The sequence below is a fragment of the Anguilla anguilla genome, chromosome 5 (assembly GCF_013347855.1).
Source record: "Anguilla anguilla isolate fAngAng1 chromosome 5, fAngAng1.pri, whole genome shotgun sequence".
Taxonomy (NCBI): Eukaryota; Metazoa; Chordata; class Actinopteri; order Anguilliformes; family Anguillidae; genus Anguilla; species Anguilla anguilla.
The window spans coordinates 28,489,386-28,516,906 of NC_049205.1; the positions used below are offsets into that span (position 1 = coordinate 28,489,386).

At 37.4% G+C, this 27,521-nt stretch overlaps 1 protein-coding gene across 9 annotated transcripts in view; it reads left to right on the forward strand.

Moving 5' to 3' along the window:
* Nucleotides 1-27,521, forward strand: part of LOC118228121 (growth arrest-specific protein 2) — a 90,272-nt gene that overhangs the window by 42,245 nt on the left and 20,506 nt on the right. For 5 of the 9 annotated variants that reach the window (XM_035419422.1, XM_035419423.1, XM_035419428.1 and 2 more), the window contains 4 exons: nt 11,889-12,030; nt 17,072-17,135; nt 24,386-24,533; nt 25,425-25,532. In XM_035419422.1, coding sequence (XP_035275313.1) covers nt 11,889-12,030; nt 17,072-17,135; nt 24,386-24,533; nt 25,425-25,532 — 462 coding nt within the window. Of the gene's footprint in view, nt 1-11,650; nt 11,706-11,888; nt 12,031-13,914; nt 13,988-17,071; nt 17,136-24,385; nt 24,534-25,424; nt 25,533-27,521 lie in introns of those variants that run through there. The other 4 variants (XM_035419425.1, XM_035419424.1, XM_035419426.1 and 1 more) reach the window with 2 other exon arrangements.

Here is a 27,521-nt window from a genome sequence, read left to right on the forward strand (position 1 = left end):
TGAGGCCAAAAGTTTACATACACCTAGGCTAAAGATATTCAAACTCAGTTTTTCACAACTCCGCACATTTCATGTTACCATACATTTCTTTTGGCAACTCAATTAGGGCGTCTGCTTTGTTCACATCAGAGGTAATTTTAAAACAATCGATTAGAGACAGATTTATTTCTAGGGCTGCCTCCTGAAATTTGACGATTCAAATCATCTGTCAGAGACCCCTCAGCCGACTGAGATTCTTTGAGTCCAGCAGTCGTTTTTTTTTTTTTTTTTTTTTAGACAGTCAATGTGCATTACAATACCGGAATAAATCATTATAGGATCTTACAAAAATGGACAGTGGTTATATTACAATGTTGAATTATAAATAAAATAAGGGGACTTATAAATTAATGTTTACATTCTTGCAACCTGCGCGTGCTAGACAAATTCCACGTGACAACATGCACGGTATACTGGAGGGAGAAGCCAAAACCTGAGGAACACTGCATAACTTGAGAAAGTAAGACCACCCCCGTTAAATCATTTTATAGGCTTATTATTTATTTTGTTGTGTAGGAAAAGCCTGAATGCAAACGTTTGCTTTTTCATTTTAAATAATTATAGGCTAATCCTTTAAATAATTATAGGCTTACACTTGTTTAGATTTATTAGTCATTTTTAGGCTGTGTTTAAAGGGAAATAGCCTACAGAAATAGAATATTCTTTTGAAGACGAGAGGTCAGTTATTATTTCAAAGCTGATAATGCCGTGAATTTATTTGAACCGTTTGCATTTATTTTCATCTAAAAGAAGTATAATCTTAAATTGCTTAATTTGTTAATTTATTATTTTACACGTTTACTTAGATTTATATAGGATGTTACTTTTTTGTTTTTAAGAGAAATAAAAAGGGTCTCGTTGAAGACGAGACGTCAGTTATTTCAAGGCTGACAATACGTTTATTTAAACTGTTGTTCACAAACGCATTATTTTCAACTAAAATAATTCAAATCTTAAATAGCTTCATATGTTAATTTATTCTTTTACATGTATGTTTAGATGTATAGGCCTATATTAGGCTTCTTATATTTAAAGAGAAATAAAGAAGTAGCCTAGGCCCCTATCCTGTTGAAGAAGATATGTCAGTTATTTAAAAGCGGACAATGCCGTGAATTTATTTTAAATGTTTCATATGTTTAAAGCAAAATAAAGAAGTTATAAGAGCTAGGTTTAACCAGAAATACCTGTGTAGCCTACTGTTTCATTATTCCGACAAATCCGAACGCAGGCTAATGCATTGTCGGCAATTCAAATCAGCCATCTGGCATCATATGCAGTTGTCTTAACGGATTTATTGATTTTAAATGCTCAAAAAAAATGTTCATATGACTCTGTTGCACTTGACTATGTTAACGTGGTCTAAATCAGCACTGAAACACATGCCGATGTACTATTTTGCCAGAAAGTCTTATAGATCTTTATATATAAAACAAATCATCGAATCGTCATATTGAACTGCCGAATCCGATTCGACTAAGAAAATTCTGAGTCGGGCACAGCCCTATTTATTTCAGCTTTAATTCACTATATCAGAATTCTAGTGGGTCAAAAGTTTGCACACACCAAGTTCACTGTCTCTTTAAACATAAATTGATGTTATGACTTTTTAGAAGCTTCTGATTGGCCAATTTTCATAATTAGGAGTTAATTGGCACCTGTGGCTGTATTTAAGGGCCTACCTTTAGAACCACTGCCTTTTTGCCCTTGATATCATGGGAAAATCCAAGCAACTCAGCCAAGACCTCAGAGAAAGAATTGTGGACCTCCACAAGTCCGGTTCCTCTTTAGGAGCAATTTCCAAGCAAGTGAAGGTACCATGAGCATCTGTACAAACAATTGCATGCAAAGGATACTGCACAAGCAAGATGCCCCTACTCCGAGACCGGCATGAAAAAGCCAGAATGATGTTTGCAGGTGATCACTAGGTTGAAGGACCTAGCCTTTTGGAGGAGTGTTCTCTGGTCAGATGAAACAAAAATTGAACTGTTTGACCACAATGATCAGCGCTATGTATGGAGGAAAAAGGGTGAGGCTTTTAATCTGAAGAACACCATACCAACTGTGAAGCATGGTGTGGCAGCATCATGTTGTGGGGGTGTTTTGCTGCAGAAGGGACTGATGCACTTCAGAAAACAGATGGCATCATGAGGAAGGAGGATTATCTAGAAATACTGAAGCAACACCTCAAGACATCAGCTACAAAGTTAGAACTTGGTAACAACTGGGTCTTCCAGCAGAACAATGATCCTTAGCATACCTCCAAAGGTGTAAGAAAATGGCTTAAAGACAACAAAGTGAAAGTATTGGAGTGGCCATCAAAAAGCCCTGACCTGAATCCCATAGAAAATTTGTGGACTGAACTGAAAAAGCATGTCCAAGCAAGGAGGCCCACAAACCTGACTGGATTACAGCAGTTCTGTCAGGAGGAATGGGTAAATATTCCGGCAAAGTATTGTGAGAAGCTTGTGGAAGGATACCCCAATTGTTTGAATCAAGTTAAGCAATTAAAAAGCAATGCCAACAAATACTGACGAAGTGTATGTAAACTTTTGACCCTCTGAAAATCTGATATAGTACATGAAAGCTAAAATAAATGTGTCTCTTAACTATTATTTTGAAATGACCTCTTATGGAAATAAAGTAGATACCCTAATTGACTTAACACAGGAAATGTATGGTAACATGAAATGTGTGGAGTTGTGAAAAATTATATAATTATATAATATAAACCTTGGCCTCAACTGTAATAATTGAAGAAACCTGGTCACTCACAACAGGAGACCCCTCAGGTTCGGCCTAACCACATGGGTGAGACCTATGAAGGTTGGCACATTGGTAGAGGATACCGCCAAATGGCCACTAAACAATTTTAGCACTGACTGGCCACATAGGGATGATATAATCGTCATTAGAATTTCCAATATTTAAAAAATCATAACTTGTAGAGACTTCAAACCAAGCTCACAAGATGGCTTTCCTTCCTGTCATAAATGGCGAGCAGTTGTAATGTCCTCCATATTGAATTTTCCGCCATTTTGAATTTTTTCGACTAAGACATCTCCATGGCCACTTGACCCATCAACATGGAACTTTTCTTTGTATGGTCCTCTAAAAAGTTATTAATAAGACAATTAATCCAATAGAACTGCAGCAGAATTATGTATTATAAAAATCACCAAGCACATTGACATTATTATTACATTTTTCAGAAAAAATATGTTTATTAGCCAACTATGGCCTTGATTAGTCACATGGGTCACTATGCTACTATGACTTCATGGTAGATATTTGTGCTTGGCTCCCTTAACCCCTTTGCACAAGCCTCCTAGTGGGCATGATGCCGGCATCCTGAAATTGCTAAACTCAATTCTCCAGCAACCAAACTCTGAGTGCAAACAACAAACTTTGTGTTTTAGCTTTATTAGTGGACAATACACCACAACTATGGCAAATATGGAGTTGGACGCATAAGTCATTCATTTAACAAGCACCCCCTCCCTGCAGTCTCATGTGCAACTGTACCCCCCAAGTATGACATGCTGTACAATTGAGTCTGGGAATATTTTAGGAGTTCATAAAAATACACTTTTATCACCAATATTTGTATCTTCATACCAAGAAGATAAAGCCAACAATAGCCTGAAAGTATGCTAATACTGTGGTGAAAAATACTGCTCACTGAATAGGAAAATAAACAAGAGGAATTTTTGCGTAATTATGCCACATCATTCTACTATCAATATCTGTGACTAAATATGGTATAAATATACAAACTCACCATTAGTTTTACTAAAGATGTCCCTTTAAACAGAGAAATAGAATGTGTGTGTATTGGCCATGTGCAAAACCCCACTTACTTTTTACACTGTTGTGACTCTTTTCAGTTCACTAAATGCAAATGACATGCCTGAATGGAAGTTTATAACAATGATTGAGAGGCACATTCTCCCATAGCACACTTGGATAGGCAACAGCACCCCCGCGACCCTGCCCAGGATAACCGGGTACGGGAAAATGAGGCAAAAGTGAGTTACGTGAGTCAAAACAGTTGATTTGTAGTGAAATATGATTATATTAGGATGTACTGCAATGCACAAGTTAGACATGTCATATAGATTTGGAGACACTAGGGGACACCAGGGTACACAGCATACTTTTTGCTTCATAGATCTTCTGTAGTGCCGCACATCACCCTCAGATTTTGCGCACTTGTGGTCAAGGAGGTTATGAGCCAGGACTTGTCTAGTTTGAAGAACAACCAAGCCAAGATAATTGCATTTGTGCCTCTTTATTTCTACTTAACTAAGATTCTATGCATAATTTAACTAGTTTTAGTTAACTTAAAACGTTAGTATTGTAAATTGTGCAAGTGTCTTGCTTCATTTACAGTGGTTACTGGTTTCATTTGGCGCTTCTGCCGCGAGAGATCTTCCCGGCAGCAGCAAATTTGCATATTTTCTTTGTATTTCTACAGGAACTACTTTTGTTCGCAAAACCATCACCAGGTGGCAAATGTGAGCACTCAAAACCATATCTGGCAGTTAACACTTCAACTGTGGCAATCACGAGCAAAGTAGGACAGTGTTACCGCTGCTCTTATTTTAACATTTTTGTGTGCATTTGAGTGACATTTACATCTATAAACGGTTGTTCAATGAACGTCATGGTCAGACTGTGAAACTTAATAATAGTCAGATGATTTTGAGCACAGTCTAAAGTCACCCATGTTAGTTTCACTTAGGATATAGGGGAGAGTTTGTATAAATGTAACGCATCATAAATGTAACACGGTAAATAACTTTCTGTTCACTGCTGCTAGTCGTCATTTGAGTATTGTATATGCACAATTCAGTCCTATACCAAATGATTAATGGAAAACAAACAGCATTTATCACACACATTTATTATAAGCACACACCAGATAGGCCTGTATAGTAGGCTTTGGCTATTTGGTTTTGTGTGAATTGTTTTAAATTAGAATATATTCAAGGTAAATTTCCCGTAGTCGTTTATCTCCTGCCAGTGTCTGTTTCCTCGTTTACCGAATAGGGGAATGGACAATTATTGAAATGACTGAATTATTTAAATACTCAAATGTTAAACAATAATGTTTCATTTGCTCATGGTTGAAGGGGAAATGAAGGAAGCGAGCGTAGATAATGTCGGTTCATTCCCGTGATTTGTTTTGTTTGATGTTTTTTTTTGGAGGCATTTTTGACAGAGACCGGCAAAGATGTGTGCAGATCATAGAGTGTACATAAGAAGTGGAGATGGTAGGAGGGGCCTGGGAAGTAACGGGGAAATCGCCTCTACTGCACATACTTCAGGGCAAAAGCGCTGGCTGCTCATTGAAGTTAATGTAGAAATCCAAGGTGATTTAACAACCAAGGAAAACCTCATCGGTCCATTTTTTGTGATCAGAAATTTAATTATGTGCAGCAGTTTCTGAAACAATGGTTGTTGTGGTCCAGAAGTCTTGGGAAAATGTATTGTCAATTTATTCTCGGTAGCACTGTATCCTACAGTAGCCTACAGTGTGAATATAGTTTATTCCACTGATAATGTTTGATGTTTGATCGTTCAGTTGCTAAATAGCCTGCCAGAAGAGAGACAAACACATTCGCACATCCGCATTCCGCATCAACACCTGGATATTATCAGGCAGTGGGGATGTGAATACAAGCCAAACTCCAGTAAACTGCCCGAAAATGAAAAGTAATCCCGTCAGACTTGGCCTATATTATTGAGTTTGTTTGTTTAACACCCTTACGTTCACAAACCCCTAAACAAATGACAAAAGTTTTAATTAGTAGGCTAGCAGGCAAGTATTAACTATCACAAACAAGTGGCTTCTATGCTGATACCAGCCCAACATCAGCTGGTATTAGGGATTTATTTTTCCCAAATACTAATGTTATTTTAAAATCACAGAGGTATACTCATTTTAAGATTGCGAATCACACCGAAATGTAACGCGGCATGACGTCAAGTACAATGCAGAATGGTGGAAGCTGTCCTTATGAGGATAAATTACACTCTGCTGCCCCCTACTGTCAGAACCCTGCACGCATTTCCTTCTGGCCGGCAGAACTGCCGCCGCACAGGCAAACACGTCAACTGAAACCAGTGACCACTGTAAAGCTATTTCCCAAGTCTCTGTGATGCTCACATCTGAAGTTAGAAAGTCTTAAGTAGAACACCCTCTAAATGTGCGAGGATTGGTCAGATTTGCCATGTGTGTGAAGGGGTTAAATCCATTGGTATCTGATATCCAAAATGACCACATTTCTAGACAACACAATGGTTTTCATCAATTTTAATTAAAGTAGTAACTGTTAACATTACTACTGTTACTATAACAGTAATGTTATGGTAACCTACCTGTGGTGCATTTTCTCCTTCCTTCTCCTCTAGCCTTCTTTTTTTAAAGACAGATTTTTTAAATATCTGTCAAAAGTGAAAACGTAACATTTTCATTAGCTTATTCTAGCTGTCTAACCTAACGTTAGCTGGGTAAATGCTGATGCTTGCTAAATGCTAGTTAACGTTAATCCAAATAGTGCTGATAATTTTGCAGTCTTGCTTAGGGCAGAGGACACTTTCTTTTGAAGACACGATTTATAACAAATCGAATCTATTACAAATAAATCTAATTGACCAATTTTGAAAAACATCTCATTACTTGGCACAGATATGGGCACACAACTGTCCTTCAGGTTATGTTTGTGTTCATGCGCTGATGTATGGCTGCCCAGCTCGACTTACACCTGCTATGAGTTACGAGATGGTGGAGCAGCTTGTGCAGTCGGGTGTATGTCACTTTGACATACTGAAAGACACCTGAAAGAAAAAATAATTAATAAAAAAGTAGTGTGTTGCTTGCAGAAATAAGCAAATGATTACTGAAAAATCTTTTTGGGCGGGAGCAGAACTATTTGGGCAGGCCACCCAAATAAAGTCATTGTACGGGAATCACTGAAATTCCAGTTTCAGTAATGTGTACATAGCAGTGACAAATTTGTATATTCATTGGTAATCAGAACCAAAGAATCCAATTTAAAATTAATTTTAAAATTACTGGTGCCCGAGACAGGTCCAAAAGTTTATGGGGTGGTCCATAATCTTAAATTTAACATATTTTAAAAGTTGATGTATGCCATCATATATTTTCTGTTTTTGCAAATTGTTTCTTCTGGTGCTTTGTCCTCAGGAATGGCTGGTAGCAACTACTGTATATCCCTTGATAATGGAATTAGTAATACAATTAGTAAATGCTGCTTATCTAATAATTTCACATGCCTCTCAAGTTATATGGTCAGGAATTTCTACTGATTTTTGTCATGATTGTTACCTTTAACTTCCAAATACGACCAACAACTATAAGTTTTTGTAGTTGTAGTAAACCAAGACCATCATATGTTTAGGTTAACCTAGATTCCTCAGGTTACTGCAGCCATGGTTCATCCAACAGTGCCATGTATTACCTAACTTGGAACAATATATGTGACGACTCATGAATTGTGGAAAATTGTACTGTCCTCTATGCATTTTTAAAATGTTTTTTAAGGGTATGTAGCATATGCTTCAAATTTTGGCCTTAATTTAGCAATTTTTTCACTGTGGGCCTCTGTGTGGAGGTCTAGTGCTCATGTTAGGTTTGGTATTTTTTCACAAGACACTTCATGGGAACACCCATTAAGACTTAACTTAATAGAGTGAAATGTTCATTTAACTGGTTTAGTTCCTACCAATGTTATATTCTTCAGGAAAATAGGGAGCTGATTGTATATGTGCAAAGGAAAAAAAGGATTGACTAGCAGTGGAATCTCATTTTATAGCTTTTGGTTTGACCCATATAGTAAATTGAATTAGCCAGTCAGGCGCATAATCATGTAGTACTATGAGACAGACCAGGTTGACACTGGTGGAAATATATCCACCACTTCCACTGTTGTGCTCTGCTTATAAACCAACGGTCAGTTACTTCTAACAAGTAATTATTTTGTGTAGTTGGGGCTGAAATTGGAGGTGGAGTTTTAATTTTAAAGTTAAAATGTGCTGAACTTTAATTATCTAATGTTATTTTTGTGGGTGCTAAATCTTTACTGAATTAAATGTACAATATTACAATAAGAACGACAGCACTCGCAATCAACTCTTTTTATTGGCTCGGACATGTTTCGGCAATCAAGACTTTGGCCAGAAAAATACCTTATGTAAGTATGTGAATGCAATTGACTAAGTGGGTCGACGCACTGCAAATGTAAGGCCCGGTTGTACATACTCACTGTGCATCCTTATGTCCCTGTGGATTTATGTAATAAACTCAAGTTCTCAAGGGGGCAACCCATGGCCATTCCTTTCACTTGTAAATAATATTGATGCTGAAATTTAAAATAATTTTTTTGTTAATATTGTTTCTGTTTGCTCCATTAAAAATTCAGTGGGAGGAATCTTTTTCTCCTCTCTTGTGTTTAAAGAATGATGTAAAGAATTTAGACCCCCCTGATGAGGTACAGTATAGTGTATAAGTTTGAAACATCCAAGGTACACAAGAGGTCAGATGATCCCAAGTTGAAGCTTTCAAAATGTTGTGGGTTGGGTTCCTTTGATCTCTTGTGTACTTGGATGTGTCATTATACACTTATACCCCTTATACACTAGTATACCTCATCAGGAGGGTCTGATAATGTCTGTCTAAATTATTGTTGCAATGAGTTATGCAAATATTATTGAAATAACCTGTTGATTGTTCATAGCTTATCATGTCATGTGTTTAAAGATGCCACTGATTTTGAGTGCTGTTCTTCTTATTGTAATAAGATATAATTTCCAGATGCTGTAGAGACAGTATTTGGAGAAACCACCATGCCTTACAGCTCATTTTATGTACGGTGTAAAAAGCTGGATGGACAGAGTCCTGTCAATGTAACTAATAAGATATACTTTATGGTCCATTTAGATTTATTGTCTTGACCAAAATAGAGCCTAAATTATAGGTTAATTCTGTCAGAGCAGAACATTGGATATGTGATAGATTTGAGTAGTTTTAACCTTGTAATCCATGGAAAATAGCATTCTTTGTTGTATTTTCAGTATATGTAGTGGATGGTTCAGTCTAAATCAGTGGTGTCAAACTCGTGCCATGGAGGGCCGTGTGTATGCAGGTTTTCATTCCAACCAATTAATGCTGCCTTAATTGAGTCCAATTACTCATTCAGCCATATGCGTTTAACTGCATTGAAGCACAGAATATAAGAAAATTTTTATTTAGACAATGCGGGTCACCATAGACGTCGGGTCACCATTGTGCACAAAGCTGCATCCCTAATTCAGCAAATAATTTAACTAATTATATAATCAAGTTCTGAGGCTGGAATGAAAACCTGCATACACACGGCCCTCCACGGCACGAGTTTGACACCACTGGTCTAAATTAATGTGAATAATGGTATTCATGAATTTGTATGTTCTGTGCATGCTGACATGGGAGAATCTTTTCCTGAGGTGCTCTTAATTCCTGTCTGAATATTAACACTGTGCATGATGCTTTGGATAATGATAAAAATCTGTTTCATCCTTACACTCTATGGGGCACTTTACCTGTTGTGCAAGAGTTAGTTTCAAAACCTTCTATATTGCCTTTGTTCTAGCTTTGCCATTAAAAGTGATAAAATCACCCTTTTCCTCTTTTAGGTTAGCGCTGTGACATTTATTTATCAATGTCCTGATGCATTAGCAAGCTGCTAATGCTGCAACCCCTGATTCAAATGTGAAGGGAGCAGCACTTGATGTCATCACTCAGAGAGCAACGCCTCAAAGAGAGAGACCTATTGATGTGAGAGCCAGAGCAGAGATGAATACATTTGCCCTATGCAGCTCTGAGACACATAGAAACTGGAGAAAGATCCATCAGCTCATTAGATCATGAGAGAGGGATTTTTCAGGCTGGCTGTTGCAAACCATTTTAACAGAAGAGAAAATAATAAAATGCCTCTTTTGAAGCTCAGAGGCCTTCCATGCGTCATTAGCTGTTTGCCTATGTATTTGTCAGAAAGTACTATCCAAATCTATTTCCTATTTCAGGCCTATACCTTACTCAGGCCTACACACTCAAATCTGAGCCTTATTAGTGTAGCAGCTAATTGCATTTTGCAGAAAATCTTTCACAAGTGGAAAGAAGTACCAAAATTGGCACAAATACTCCTTAGGGATTGTTCTTTTGATAAAAACCCATTAGCCAACCAAAAATCAAGATGGCCACCATTTCCGGCCCGGAAATACTATTTTGGGGGCAACTTTGTGTAGAATTGTCCAATATGAATGATCTTGTTTTTGTATGTTGCATCAGCACTTCAGGACCACTCCTTTTTGTTTTTGTTTTTGTGTTTTGCACTTCAGAGCCACGGTAGGGTTATGGTTTATAGGTGGCAACTAGCACATGGATATCAAAACCCCACATCTCAATTTGAAGCAGCCAGTATGAACATAAAATAAATCCTTCAAGGATTTCAAATGGTACATTTCTACAAAAACACCTGCCTTGTTTTTGCGATTTGTTCACTGTTCTGAATTCCTGCCTTCATTTGGAACAGTAGCATTGAAATAGTTTGGATGAACCCCTTCTGTGCATCATCTGTTAGCATTTCACTCCTGTGCTTTGGTAATCACTGAAAGGAAGCCAGCACATGGACAGGGCTCTCGATTAGACACAGGCACTGTGTTATACATAGCACAGTGCATTTGCACAGTGACTTTGACCTGAATTTACTTTGCCATTGTAGAACAAACGCAGTCCCAGTGTTTCTTTCTCTTTTGATATAATTGTTTTTGTAGAACTAATCAGTCATGTTTTGGAGAAATCTAGTGTTGTGCAAAATTGTATTTAAATAAGATGAAAATTATATGAAGCCCCTCCCATGAGGTTGTAGAATTTAGGACTATAAAAGCAATCTACAAGTAGAGAGCACTGCCAGAATGTGGTGCTTGGAAAGCCAGACCCAAGCTGATCTGACCATTGGATAACAGCACCAGCAGTGATTTGGGGGTTAATCTGATGGGGCAAATGAGGGAGCCCAGAAAAGGCACTGGAGAAGGGAGAATTCTCGACACAAGGCTGGATTTTTCCAGCATAACGTCATTGCACCTTCCTTTCTGCTCAGACTCTCACATCCTGTATAAAACCACGGAAAGCCACATAAATCTACAGGATCAGATTGGGGGAGAGAGGGGGGTGGCAGAACTAATCGTGTAATTTGATCTCAGGTCAGACAAGACTGAGTTGGAACCCCCCCCCCCCCCCCCATCCATAGCTGAAGACACTCGCCTGGTTTCTCCAACATGGAAACCCAATCAGCCCTGACATCAACATTATCGATCTGTGAAAGGCAAATTGGCCTCTTTTCCCCCAATCTGTATGTGAAACCAGAGACTAACAGATGGGCTAGAAATCTGTCCAGGCTCAGAGAACTGTGGAGTGGTTCAGTAATGTAGTGGGTGGGTTTGCATCTGTGAATCAGAATGGAGAATAATGGTAAGTAGCCCCAGCTTGCTGCCAATGACAACAAAAAAGGAATGTTCCAAACTGATCTGGAGTTCAAGGTAATGGCATGAATTTGGAAGGGGTGGCTCACAAGAGTGAAAGTTTGTGCGATGGATTTTAGAAGGTAATGGTAAAAGCTGAAAAGTACAAGATCTGATTTATGCAGGTTAATATTCTGTTTAAATCTGATGCTGTTGAATCTTGAAACTCTTTTATTTATTGACAAGTTATGGAGCTGCTGTTGGTACATGATCTTTCAGTTAATTTTGGTGAACATCAATGTCCTGATTGCTGATTTCGTCCCCAGCCCCTCCCCAGACGAAGGATCCCCTGTCGGGCAAGCGCCCCTTCTGGTTCCTTTTTTGCCCGGGACAACACTGCCAACTTCCTGTCCTGGTGCCGTGAGGTGGGGGTGGGAGAAACATGCCTTTTTGAATCTGAGGATTTGGGTAGGTGTCGGCACTTATCTGTCCCTGTGCCTAGGTCTGGCCTTAGCCTCATATGATTTGTGACCTAAACTGTCCAATGGCTGACTAGATCAGTGCAAGCAAGATATTGTTGTGATGTAAAAATGTATGCACTGGCTGTGGGTCCTCTTTAGGTGCGCCCTTTTTAGGTCTGCCTTTTTACGCTCTTTATGATTGTGTGGGAAACTTGCCTTCTTCTTCAGGTATAACTTGTTAAAGATAATAATTCTTCTATGTGATTTTCAATTTACATTTACTTCTCGCATTATATTGCATCTTTGTATAATATGTACACCTCACGTCCTATGTTGCTCAGAAAGACTGAAATGTTCTTTTTCGAGGTCCACTTTTTCTATTTCTATTTTTGTTGGTGTGTAAGATAATGATACCGCCAGTGTTACCGTTTAGCCCCTGTTTGGTTAGCCCTCAATTGCACAGCTGAGGAGCTTGCTGTTTGTTGGTTTGTCAGGTTATACAAATCAACATCAGCCGCTTGGTTTCCATTGGCGCATAGTCTCATCAAAGCAAGCACATTATGAGTCTTGGGCACAGGCGCAGTGGGGATGGAAACCGGGGAAGGACCTTGGGGAAAAGCTGGATTTGACACAGCATGACCACAGTTCCCAAAAAGACAGGGTTTCAGTTTCACTGCCTCATAAAGAATCAAATAATCTCTTTTCCGATGCTCTCTCACTACACTGTTATCACCCTTTCCTGGGAGAAAGGCACAGATTGTTACATCAGGTTTGGGCAGAGAACCAGGCGCAAAAGTGTCCCTTTTATCAGCTTGAATGGTCTGTTTGTGCTCTGTGAGGAATCAGCACCCTTCGGTATACCCGCCCCCCCCCCCCAGACTCTGCCTCCAGCAGTAAGAACTGTAATGATACTAAGACTCCTACTCTGTAAGTCTGTAGATTGTGTCAAAACAGCAAGTAATTTATATGAGTTTGGTCACAAGGGCCATAGGATCACTGTGTCAGTACCTCTGTTTAGCTCTAATCTCATTTCAGCCAGATTTACTTTTACTTTGTCTTACCATGTGCTTGTCCTGGACATGCCAGGGCCTGCTTTCATTAAGCACCTTTGAGTAGCAGTGCTGATCTAGGGTCAGTTTTACCTTTAAGCTTGTAATAGATAAGGTAAGGTTATGGGCAGGGCAGACCTGATCGTTCAGTAGCATTCCTGCTCTGAAATGCTATATGAGTATGAGTTCTGAGAGATGAGGTGAGAGGAGGGAATAAGGTTGTGAGAAAGTAGGACATTTGAGTGGGACTGTGCCCTTTCCCACTGAATTTACTGAGAGTTTCTTTCTGTTCTGCTTTGGTCACACATAACACTAAAGCCCTTTGGTTGTGGATTATGTTACATCTCACCATTACCCTTTTGGCAGTCAAACTGAAGGAACACAATAGACCTTGTTTTGTATTTGGCTTTACAGTATCTGAATCATCTGATCATCTGTGAGCATGTGTGTGTGTGTGTGGGGGCGGGGGGTGTGGGGGGGGGTATGTGAATAATATTTTTGGATAAGTCATCAATAATGCACCTTGGTTGCCTTTCTACTCACGGAGTGTCTCTTTTTCAAACATGATTTATGTGAATGGCGTTCATAGAGGATTAGAGAACTCTCCTGGAGTTCAGACCGTTGGTGGTGATTTGGTACCTCCTTTAACCCTGGCCAGCTGGCATTCCTCTGTTTGTTCTGTGCCATAAACTGATGTGCGTCTGTAGGCTCAACTGAGCTTTTGTACCACCTGGAATTGCTAGGGTTGGAAAGACATTTTCGAGTGGAAAATGACAGGAAGGTAACATGCCATTTTTCTCTCTTTTTGTCTTTCTCTCTTTCCTGTCTTCTCCCCTGTCAAGTTTGTTTATGAGCCATGTTTTAAAAGCATTGTGCAGAAGCAGGTGCACCTGGTGTGGTTTTGGAGAGAGAAACGTAAGACAAGAGATGGACCCCCTCACTTCTCTGCTTGGTTCGCCATTACCATTCTTTACAGCCGGCCCTGGATAGGATCTATTACTAGGGAGTATTCTATGTACTGTCCAGTTAAAGCCCCCCATCCCCCCATAAAGGAAAAAAAAATTAGCAGTAGAGGTTATTAATATAACCTCTGAATATAATGATTAATATGCCCTGGCCATTACGTACAATATAGTTGTTGAAACCTGAAAAAAGGTCCTGTTTATGGCTGACTGTTTTTCATTGACCTTCACTGCTTCCTTCTCATTGTCATAGAAATTGTAAATTGTGGTGTTGCCTCCCCATGCCTGTGTAAAGCTGCAACATTTCACCAAGCTCATTTTCCTGTTTAGTCCATGCCCATAGACGTTAAAGCAGTTATTGGCTGGTGTCTGATAAAAGCAAAACATTAAAAGCACTGGTTAATTAAAAAATCCAGTACAAAAATCAGTTTTTATACGCTGTTGCCCTTCTCTCTGAGCAGAATACATTTATTTAATTTGTACAGTATATAAAATTTTACTAAAATGGTAGGGTTCTTATAGTGAATTTGATATTAAACTGAACTAAAGCTACTTTAATTCACAAGCAAAGATAGATTATTATACCTCACGTTTAATGTGAAATGCTATCATAGATATTAAAATTCAAGTTATTGTACACAAGGGGATTGACCTTACTGTATCTAACCACTTGAGTCTAAACTATACTTGCAGCTTGCGTGCAGTATTATAAAATTTGCCTGATCATTCTGTGGATCATTCTCAAAAAAAGGGCAAAAAAGGGAATTGTGCTTCAAGAATGGTTTCAGTGCAGGGAACTACAATCAACAAATGAGGAAGAATATTTTCACTATATAACAATGAAATGCTGGCATCTTGGATTTTTAATTAAGATTCCATTTGCTGCCATATCTGTTGGCAAAAAATTATGCAAAGGATTAAGTTACATTCAAACCCCAATTCTGTAATTCAGAACCAGGGACCATATTCATCTTTAGGCTGAAAGTAGCTCCTAACTTGACAATTTAGGAGAGACCCCTACAAATAATGTGTATTAAATTTAGTCCTAATAATTTTTTGGTCTAAAAGTAATTTGCAGAGCTGTTTACTGCTAAAACCAGCTCCTAAATATGCAAACTTAAGGTTGTAAAGAGGTCTCATACGTCACTAAGACCAAATCACAAACAGTCCTGCCAGCTATCTGATTTTTTTTCTATAATGCCCCATAAAATAGAAATGACAAACTATATCAAAAAAGCTTCTGTAAATTACCAGCTATTTTGGTTAAGAAGTACCATGTTAAATGTGGTTTCTATATTTATAAGTTAAGTTTGAAAAAATGGAAATATGCAATTTATAGAAAATGGCTGTTTATTATTTTTTCATTATAAAAGCATGCGTTTATTTTAAATCAAGTAGTGTCATGTTAATTCGTTTATTTTCCATAAATACAATCTTAAATAACATATAAAACATTGAATATCTAATTTACAGATAGATAACACACGATAAACAATTCATAAAGGCAAGCCTAGGAGGGAAACAGGCTACTGATTTTGCATGCTAACCAAATAACAACATCAAATGCGAGTGTATTATCGTTACAGTAGAGCTAGGCAGGGATGCAGTCATGTCACCAGCAAAAACAATTTAATAACACTAAAGATCAAGGTTTTGACAATTGTACTTTGCCAAACAATGAATGCTGTCTGCAGACCCCACATTGTCTGACAGTTCTTACAGTTTGTTGATGTTATCCAACTATAAAAAAACTACGTCATAGGTGAACTGCTGTAGTTGGTGCTATAGATGGGACACATTTCCATTATTACACCATCAAAATATGAAGATGTGTTTGTAAAAAAAAAAAAAAAAAAAAAAAAAAAAAACTTTCATAGCATCAACACACAGGTGGTTTTTGATGGCAGCTACAGTAGCTTCATGTCCTATTACCTATGGCAAATGTTTTCCACTTGAATTCTACAATCCCTGCCCTTTCCTGCACCAACAAAAAAATAGTATACCAGTGGTTTTTGCTTTCATTTGCAGGGCACTGTATTATCACACTTGTTGCTATTAGCCATGGTTATTTTAGCCTAATAAGTTAAATTCTGTTTAAATGCATATTCACTAATTATTTTATGAGCTGCCAGACATGTAAGAAGCTGACAATTAGCCAACTATATACTTGACTAGTCAGTATATTATTTTTGGTTTCATGTTAAATCAGCGACACTTAGCCTATATTTTTATTTAAAAATCTTTATCTGAATATGACAACATAATTTGTACCTCCCACTACATTTTTTAATGATAAATTCACTATTTTTATGAGGCCAACGGTGTCCTTTCTTAGCTTAATAGTTCTTCCCATTCATTAGTAAAAGTTGGTCTCAGCAGCTTTGTGAAGTAAGGTTTAAGAGGAAACTCTTAGATAGGAACTTTTAGTGCCAGTTAGGAGAACTCTTAGTGGTAAGATAAAATGTTTTGTGAATAAGGCCCTAGAGATATTAATTTTTGACGTACCTGTGCCAGATAATTTATGACTGACATATCCTACTCATTTTTATTGCCCATAACTTTGAGAAAGCCTACCTTCCAAAGGGGAGTTGTTTTCAACCTCTAATACAGCACTGTGAAGAGAATTAAGACACAGGAACCTGACAACTGTTAAACTATAAATCTTTTATCTCATATACTGTATATATATATATTTTTTGCCTTTTTTGCCACATCTTGTCTGAGCAGTCTTGTGTTTCCTATGTCACATCACCTAATGTATGTGGATGTCAGAAATTAATTTGGTCCATTTTTAAGCTTTCTTTGCATGTCCTGACATTCATTAGATGATTTTCGTACATTTTCCCGAAAGGTTTCAAAGCTATACACTTAGTGAGCCTTAGCTAATGTACTGTTTCAATGCTGCTTTGGTGTTGTATAATGTTTGGTGTTGAATAACGTGGGATAACATTGCTGCAATTTTGGAGAAATAGCCTATGAATAATGTTTCTGGGTGTCCTGGGGGGTTCTAACAGTGTTTTGTCTGTCCTGTCGACAGTTCTGCATAAACAGCCACGGGAAGTGTGTCTCTGTCTCCTGGAACTGGGGAGGATTGCGTCCAGGTGATGTCATTACTTCCAATTTACAGCAGATCTCATGTCAGTGGTCTAGAGCTGTGGTTCCCAAACTGTAGATCTGGACCCACTGGTGGGTTATGGGAGGGGTTGAGATAGTTCACAAGATGTGTGTGGAAAAAATAAGAAGCCAAATACTACGTGATACTCACATCAGTCACATGAAACACTGTCCAAGTTATATACTCAACAGTACATAAAATGTACATGTAGTTGCCTTGGGAAAATGTTAAAAATATTTAAATGCCGGATTTCAGCATATGTTAGGTCCAGTAGTGGTGAGCCAGTGTAGATGAGAGTTGTGTAACTGAATTATTGTCAGAGAATGTAGCTTCTGACAGCCTACAGTCTGTGAGATCCTCCTATGCATACAACTCAAAATAGAAAGGAAATGAACACAACCTCTGTTACAATTGAAGGTATTGACTCTGACTTACATATTCTGAGAAATAGATGTTCACTTTTATTTGTGTGGCTTCTACAGTTTATACATGGTCAGTGAGTTATGTCTGCAGGTGCTCTGTCCCTGCATGCCCTGAATATTATGCAGTCATAGTCTATTTCATGTATATTCATATGTGGAATGAGCTCATAAATATTTAAGCAAATGTATCTGGTTTTTTCAGCAGTATTGATGATGTGTAGATAACGCATTGTTCTGTATGTTTACTAGTAACAGAATATCTGCTAAATGGTTATACTTGGCCTTTACCCATTACTAATAATAAATATTTTATCTAATTCCCGTTGATACTGTTATAAGCTCTCAATGATGGCAAAACACTAAATTTAATAGGTTGCTATTTTTATCCTTATTGTTTTTAATATTTGCTGTGGGTTGGTGTTATGGGGCTGGATCAGGCTAGATCAGTGAAATATGTGGCTGGAATTTACAGAAGCAATGATATTTTAATGGTCTTAACAGTCCACCGTGAAAAGGATGGTTTTACGTGTGATCATGAGAAAAATAAAAATATACTGCTGGGGAAGCAGCCCACTTTTACAGTGCCAGGAAAAAGTATTTGCCCCCTTCCTGATTTCCTCTGTTATTGCATGTTTGTCACACTGAATGGTATCAGATCTTTGGACAAAATGTAATATTAGAAAAAGGGAAACTGAGTAAACACACCATTACTACTTCATTTAATGAAAAAGGTATCAAACACCCATATCACCCATGTGAAAAAGTAATTGCTCCCTTATTTACCCAATCAACCAATTTACCAAATTTAATTGATAATTAGTTCAGCTGATTGAACCCAGCCAGGTTTGATTGCAGCCAGCCCTGTTGAATCTAAACCTCACTCATATGGAACCTTACCATCAGAGTGAAGTAGTCACCACAAAGTTTCTACAAGCACATTATGCCATGATCAAAGGAAATTCCAGGAGAAATTAGAAAAAAAGTTGTTGAAATATATCAGTCTGGCTCTGGGACTCCAGCAAACCTAAGGGAGAGAGATTATCCCCAGGCTTTTTGAGATAATGTTTTTTGGACAGATGTGTAAAAAGTGGAACTTTTTGAATGAGATGGGTCCTATTATATCTGGCGTTAAGCAAATTCAGCATTTAACTGTAAGAACATCATACCAACAGTCAAATATGTTGGTGATAGTGTGATGATGTGGGGATACTTTGCTACCTCAGGACCTGGACGACCTGTCATTAATGAAGGAACCCTGAATTCTGCTTTGTACCAATTAGGAGAATGTCCGGTCATCTGTCCTTGAGCTGAAGCTGAAGCGTAGTTGAGTTATGCTGCAAGACAATGATCCAAAACACAAAAGGAAATCTACAGCTGAATGGCTGAAAAGAAACAAAATTAAAGTTTTGGAGTGGCCAAGTCCTGACTTGAACCCAATAGAAATTGTGGCAGGATCTAAAATGAATAGTTCATGCTCAAAAACCTAGTACCAATTTGTCTGAATTAAAGCCGTAAAGCCGTTCTCCAAAAAGAGTGGCCTAAAATTCCTCCACAATAATGTGATAGACTAATATCAAATTAAAGAAAGTGTTTGTTTGCAGTTATTTTTGCTGAAGGTGGTGCAACCAGTTATTAAGTTTAAGAGGGAAGTTACTTTTTTCACATTGGTGAAAGGGGTGTTTGATAACGTTTTTCATTAAATAAATAAAATGATCATTTAAAAAGTGTTTTGTGTTATTCAGTCTCCCTTTATCTAGTTATACATTTTGTCTGTCAGAACATATTAAATAAATATTAAGCATTTCAAACATTTAGACAATAGCATAATGCACCTCTTAATGAAGGGATTGGTCACTCTCTGGGTTTTTAAAATATTATTTCAGTTTTGTTTGTTCTTTGGCCCAGACAATGTGTGTGATGAAAGGAAAAAGTGAAAACTTCATTCATTTTTAATGATGTGTCCACAGCTCAGAAGTGCTGACCAAGTGATTGAGAGGCATGTGACCAGTGTTTCAACCATTATCCTCCTAGTGTCACTGCACAATCTAATCTGAGAAACTGCTAGAGAAGACAACACAATTGTGCTGTCAATGACCAATTAGGAAAGGACTGTAATGTTGTGTAGAACAGTAACCAATAAAGTGTCAGCATACATTTACTTCGCTTGTAGTAATTAGTGATAATTAACTCAGATGATTAATGTAGTGCAATGTTTAAAAAAAAGACTTGAGAAGAGAAAATAGTCACCAGCGATGAACAAAAAACATCCATTGAGCAGTAGTTCTGTGGGCTAAAACATCTTGTTAATGAGAGAGGTCAAAGGAGAATGGGTAGACTCATTCAAGCTAACAGAAAGGCCACAAATACTCAACAACTGTTGGTGTGTAGAAGGGTATCCCTGAAAATCCCTCTCAAATTCTGCTGCAACATGCAGATGGTAGGGTCAGAATTTGGCATAAACAGCATGATGGAACCTGCCTTGTGTCAATGGTGCCCATTGATGGTGGTGGTGTAATGGTGTGGGGAAAGTTTTCTTGGCAAATGTTAGGCCTGTTAATACAATTTAACATCATTTGTCATACCTAGGCATTTTGGTGACCATGCACATCCTTTTATAGACTACAGCCTACTTATTTCAAATGAATATTTTCGGCAGGACAATGTGCCATGTCACAAAACACACATCATCTCAAACTGGTTCCAGTAAACAGTGACATCAGTTTACTCCAATGGCCTGCACGGTCCCCTGATCTCAATCCAATAGGGCAACTAAGGGGGCAACATAGCTCAGGAGGTAAGAGCGCTTGTTTGGCTGTCGGAGAGTTGCCGGTTCGATCCCCTGCTTTGGGCATGTCGAAGTGTCCCTGAGCAAGACACCTAACCCCTAATTGCTCTGGTGAATGCGAGGCATCAATTGTAAAGCGCTTTGGATGAAAGCACTATATAAATACAGTCCATTTACCTTTGGGATGAGGTGGAATGTGAGGTTCCACCTCATCCCAAAGAATTTCTAGCCATTACATTGGCTTGCTTGCTAGCTGTTAATTGCCTAAAAAGTTTTAACTTCTGTATAACCTTTGTAGTATACTCATTTACATTTATAATCCAAAAAAAATACACCCACACTTTTGCCATTTTGACCGAGTTTAACGAGTCAACAGACTCGTGTTTAACATTAGTACAGACGGCTCTGAAATTAAGCACCAAAATCCGCATTGCAATTTGGTCCTGTAGGTAACGTTACCAGCATGGAAACCGGTGCAAGATAATGACTTCTTCATGGCAGGCATAGCAATTTCCTTAAAGTGAGAACAGTCAAATTCACTGCTCTGCCATTTCTATTGTTAATTAATGTTATATGAACTTACGCATACATAACTAGGCTACTATAGCTAGCCTACAACGCCACATTTCTAAATGAATGTTAGCTGACCCTATTGATCCTCTATACATACAAACAATATTAGGGCCCTATGAAATCCATTTTATTTTTTTCTAAATACCGTTTAATTTTTTCCAAAATTCCATGTTTACCATTTAAATTTTTCTGGATTCTGTGTTTTATGGTTTAATCCCATTTTATCATCAAAAACAATTTAATAACAATTTATTATCCTTAATCAACTGAAAATATGACAATAAATATATAACAATGAACACAACAATGCACAAATTAGCTTAATCTAAAACAAAACATTGCTAATTTTGGTCAAATAAAAATGCACAAAAGAGTTTCGCAATGAAAACATCTGGAAAAAAAAAATCTGTTGTAGCAACGAACAAAACTTAAAGAACTGCTTAATGAACAGAGCTATCTGTGTCTGAGTTTTCCATCTATTAGAGACCTCTCCATTGAAATACATGATTGTCAGCCTCTTTGTGTTCAGCTCAGTGAGTGTTGTAACTTAATAGGTTACATGGTTAATTTATTGTAATTCATTGAAAGCTGTTAAACATATATCTGTATTATTTACAGTTAAAAGAAAGAGTTAAAAAGAAATACATTTAATTTGTATTACGTTTGATTGATATTGATTCTAGATGCACTTTTCTGTTGTATTGGCTACCGAATGGTTAAAAAACTACAAGTACCAGAATGCCTTGCGGCTGGAAAGTAGGAAGAAAAGGCGACCGTTATTTTGTGATTTTATATGTGACTGAGACGTAAATGACAAGTGAATATCCTAGCGCTTGTTTACTGTTTGTAAGTACAAAATGTACGTCAACTGTTTTTCGATATAAAGAAAGCTTTCGTTTTCATATCTGACATAATGCTATTATTTCGGATGTAGTTCTACTACAGTGAGTGGTATGGAGGAATATTTCGGACAAAATTAAATAAATAAATAAATAAATACATCATGAAATGTGAGCAAAAATAATTAAATACATCATGAAATGTGAGCATAATTTTGTCAGAAATATTCCTCCATTGAGTGCCTCACGCTTGTCTGTGAGGAGTTATTTTTCTAGGTTCGTTGATGTGTTGAATGCAGTCGCGCGCACGTACAAAACCCCGCCACACACACATCTCCCTAAAACGGGGAAATGTTTCTCTTCGTCATTTTATTTAAGCAATATCACACGAGAGGGAGTGCTGTTATACTGTTTACAATAATTTATAATGTCTTTTGATTAATTTAATCAGAAACATGTTACATTCCATGAGATTTTCCATTTTACCATTAATTCCATTTTTATGACTGGATTCCGCAATTCCATCAGCGTTTTTCGCATAGCCTAGCGGAAATCATACAATAGGTAGGTCTGTCATGTAAACAATAACAATAAAAATATGACAAACACTTCAATTCATGCTAAAGGAAATGTGACTGAATCCATGCCTTTGTGTTTCTTTCAGCTAGAATGTAGCCTATGTGTGTTTGCAATTATTTATGTGTATCCATGTCTCTCTCATAGCCTACATTTACAGTATATGCATTGCTATTATCACTTACTCATAAAAAACACATTCCAAAAATAAATTATATCTGAAGAAAAACAAAACAAAACAAAAATGCTAAGTTACACATATAAAGCACTGTCAATAAGTCATTAATGCAAACTTGAAAAATAGGCCTGTCATTAAAAGTAGTGATATCAAAATTAGGCCAAGTTACAAGAAAAAATATTGGCTATTTTATCTCACGCAAAGAAACAAGCTGTATTCCAAAGTAATGCTACCCAATGTTTCCGAGGCTATTTCAAGGAACCTGGCCCTGTGTTTTTTAATGTTACCATCTGAAGACAATGTGGTCATTCAAACTTTTTGTCACATCAAAGTGTCAAATAACAAGAATTTCCTAATTGAATGTATGAAACTCCAGAAAGGGTATTTCGCAGAATGCATAAGTTCTTATGTGGCCAACCACAAACATCTTTTGATCTTTTTTATTTTGGGTATGTCATTTTCAGGCTTGTGTTTAAAAAGGGTGTTATAAAATGGTGTTATATAGAATGGGTTAATCTCCTGTTTTCATTTAATTCCATGAGTGATTAGAGGTTGTCACCCTATACATGCATAATTTTTGATTCTCTTGTATTTTGCTTCATGCTCATTAATCCTCAAAAATGAATCTAAACCTTTGAATGTTTATTTGCTATTTAATACATTCTTTGTTATGCGGTGTGTTATTCACAGTTTCCAGAGACATTAATCACACAAATTGACCTTTTCCTAAATTTGTAAACACAGAGAACATAAAGCAGGCAAGATAGATTCATAGGGTGCAGAAATAAAGCAGGCAAGATAGATTCATAGGATAGAGAAACACCAGTGGTTTTTTTGGGGTTGCTTTGGGGATGCAGATAAATATGAGAGTTGAGAGGGAAGTCTGAATATGTTTATAGTTGTTTGTATGTTTGTTGTTTTGAGTCATCCCCATCCAACACAATTTCGCTGTATTTCAGGGAATATAACAGGTATTCTTCATCAAAGCTTATTGGCCTTGCCATTTCACTTGGCATGAACCTACATTATTTTTATGTGTCTGTGTTTGCATGTGTGTGTGTATGAGAGAGAAAGAGACAGAGAGAGAGAGAGAGATTGGACTTTTAGTTCAGTCAGGATAACTCAGACATTTGCAATAAATATATGATGAATATGCAATGTAATTATTTTGGTTTGGTGCTAAATGTATCTGCTTTAGATACTTCTGTGGATGCACCAGTGCACTAACCTATCAAACAGGGGCACGATACGTCTACCCTACTAACAGGATAATATCAACACCCCGCCCAATACCTAGAAGTAGACCCAAACAACAGGCAGAAGCCTGTGTAGTGAAGAGTGAGAGCAATTCTGTAAGCAGCAGCAAGCATGCAAACAGCAGTACTGGAGAGGTCTGACTGTTGGTTTAAAAAAGGTGCTCCATTAGTGATGGGTGAATGTGATTGCTTGAGTATAAAAACATGTAGTGATGCATGATTGGTTGAATATGAGAACATAGTAGTTGCTGAGGCCAACCAGTGGTCGGCTGCAGCAAGAGTTTCCTGACCGAACTTGCTTTGCACATTTCATGAGTGACGCTCATTTCTGATTGAAACTGTAAATAGGTACTCGATAGGTACCATTAAGTACCTTTAACAGAAGCACCTAAGGGTTCTGAGCACCAGTACCCAGCCTTAACTGTGCGTAAACTATTAATGAAAATAAATAATTTTTTTATTTGCAGTTAAAGGAACTCTTGTTCATATGGCCCAATTTAAAGGGGATTGAGAATATTATTTTACATGAAGGCCAGGTCAAATGGAGGATATATCTATTTGTTTAAACCAAAAGCCATTTTTATTGTTCCTCCTCAATGTCCTTCAGACACAAAGTGGAGCCGCCAGGACTGATCAAGCTGGAGAAGGAGATTGAGCAGGAAGAGAAAACGCCTGAGCCCCCATCCTCACCTCTGTCCCCCTTACCCACCAAAACATCTAGCAAGAAGAGTATTGGAAAGCTCTTGGATGATGCTGTAAGTATACCCTGTCCCCATATGGTATTCTGAAAAAGTAGTGCAAAGACAAAATTTATTATTTTCCTTTGAAACATTTTTGGTAGGCCAGCAGAAGGAAACCTGAATGTGTGAATTCATCCAGGCCCAAATTAAAATAAATATGAAAGAATGTTTTTTGTTTTTAAATTATAGATGACCAAAAGCATAGCCATTCGAATACTGACCGTCATCATACATTTTTCTTTTGTTAATATAAGAGAATGGTGGGTTTAAATCTGTTTCTCTACAGTACTCCAAAGTTCTGCAGTCAGTGAATACCTTTTAGGGCCTCACTATAAACACATTAATCCTGGTATCATTGGCTTGGATTATTTCAAGATTTTATTCTCAACATGCTGGAAAGTTTGTTTTGGTGATTTCAGGACTTCCCAAATAGTGTGTGCATGCATGTTTGATTGCTTGTCCTTTAATTTGCAAAGCAGCTCATTGAGATACTTGCAAACTTGAGGCTAGATTGGTAAACCAACTCTGGGCCTGTAGCAGAGTAGGTTTACCAATCCAGGATTAGTTTATGCTTTTTGCTCATAATGGATTAGGTTAAGATATGGACAGGGAAAATCTGATCCTAGCGCAGTACTCCTGCTCTTACAGGCAGTGTAGTATAATGGGTAAGGAGTTGGTCTTGGAACATAAAGATCACATGTTTGATTCCCAGGTAGGACACTGCTGATGTACCCTTGAGCAAGGCACTTAACCTGCATTGCTTCAGTATATATCCATGGATGCAATGTACATGCTATGTGAAAATGTTGTGTCGCTTTGGATACTGTGCGTCTGCTAAATGCCTTTAATGTAATGTAACATATTTTGTGAATGAATGTGGGTCCTTAAAAATGTGCTACATTTTAGGTGAAGCACATTGCTGAAGATCCTCCCTGCAAGTGTCCCAACAAATTCTGTGTGGAGAGGCAGTCCCAAGGCCGCTACCGCGTTGGAGAGAAGATCCTTTTCATACGAGTATGTCTACCTCAAACTCAGGAAATACACAATGTTCTCTGTTTCTGTAACGATCGTTGATAACACTTGTCTCATTTTTTTTTTTTTTTGACAATCTACTACACAAACCAGTTTCAATTAAATCATCCTTATGCTCATAAGGAAACATCTTATATCCAGAAAAATGAAAAGGCTGTAGTTTGAAATGTGTGGTGCCAAGGCTGGATGTGGGAACCTCTAGAATGGCTGGGTTTTGTTTGTTCCTTTAACAGCTGGAGGCTGTCAGTTAGACCGTGGCACTAAAATGACATACATTTTGAATTCAAAGACAAATGTGATATAATGGCAAAGATATTTTTAAAACTAGCTATCTCATACGGTATTTCTGTGTAGCGTAACCTTCAGGACCATCCTTAATTTTGAGTGAATAATTATGCATAAGGCACTATGACTATACTGCATATTGAGCATCATAATGAATTAAACTTGTGTTTTAGCTAGCTGGAAACATTGCTTTAGTTGTTGATTCTTGAGTTGAATTATTATTGTAATAGGAAGCTTCTTAGTTTTGGTAGACTTCCCATTATAATCAAAATGTTCACCCATTTTTGGTTCAGCTTAAATTATGCAATTTGCAGATCAACTATAATTTGACATATAGTCTGGTTATGTTTGAACTGGCTTGGTAAAAATGGAAATTCATTGAAACTGGCAGGAACTCCACAGCGCAATGTTTCAATTACTGGCTAATGGGGCTAAAACCCTTCCGGCCTCATAAAAGAGTGCCATGTCTGCCTTCTGACACATGATTGTTGTCATAAAAATAAATTAAGCAGTAGATGTCAAACATATCATGATATGAAGATGCAATCAATGTAACATAATGGATAATTTTGTTAATAGCAGTACTTTGTGTCAGAAAATGTGTTTTTTTTCAAGAACAATAGCTTCTAAAACATAAGTGTAAGTGTCAGTCATTTTTTGTGATGGTTGGAACAGATTAGAGCTGTATGCTAATTAAGAAAAGCTGATTTCAGTGTTTTATGTGATCTCATATTTCAGGGATGCATTTGACTCTTTTACATGTAGCCTGCTAACAGTATATAATCTCCGGAATCTCCTGAAACTAATGAGTACAATTTCTGTCCTTTTAACTTCACTGTTAAATGGAACTAGACTTTCATGGATGTTTCTTGCAGCACACAGCACAGTGACAGATACAGATCACTGAAATAGCACTTGCTCCTTGCTGTCTCATGGGATCTTGGTTGCTTGGCAACCCTGAACTAGGGTTCACGCCTTTGAAGATTAAAAAAAAATGTGGTTTCAGTAAAGTATGTTTGCAAAATCTTTTTCCCTTCCCTTTGCTGTTAGATTCATCTGATGAGGATGATGATCAACATCATGATGATGATGATGATGATGATGATAATGAAGATGAATACAATTGTCATATAATACAATATAATACGAGGCTAATATATATTCATATAATAAATTTAAATATAATGTTGAAAATTGGGTTCTTAGTTCAGCCACTTGGATAAATAAAATTGTATTGCACACTAGTCTGAGAAAAAAGCAACTATAACATCAAATATTTTAATTCTCAGATATATACTCTTATGACTAATGGTAACATTTTATACATTTACTGTTGGATGAGTAGGAGGATTAATTTTATATTTGAATGCTCCAAGAGCTTTCAATTTGAGATGCATAATATCCTTCATAAATTCTTAATCAAATAAAATGCATTTAAATGTTATTAACACAGTCTCAGGAATATTGCAGGAAATGCTTGATAGACTGTGACTCATTATTCTCTTGTCATGTAGAATTTTTTTTTGTGCAAGTCTGATGAATTAGTCTAACATGGATCCTACTGACAGTAGTGCCAAAAAGCAGAATTCAATCTTTTTTCCACCCCGCAGTTTTGTTTTCTCACCCTTTTTAGATACTCCATTTCCCTCTGTCTTTCTCTTTCCTTTTTTCTCCACCCGTCGTATG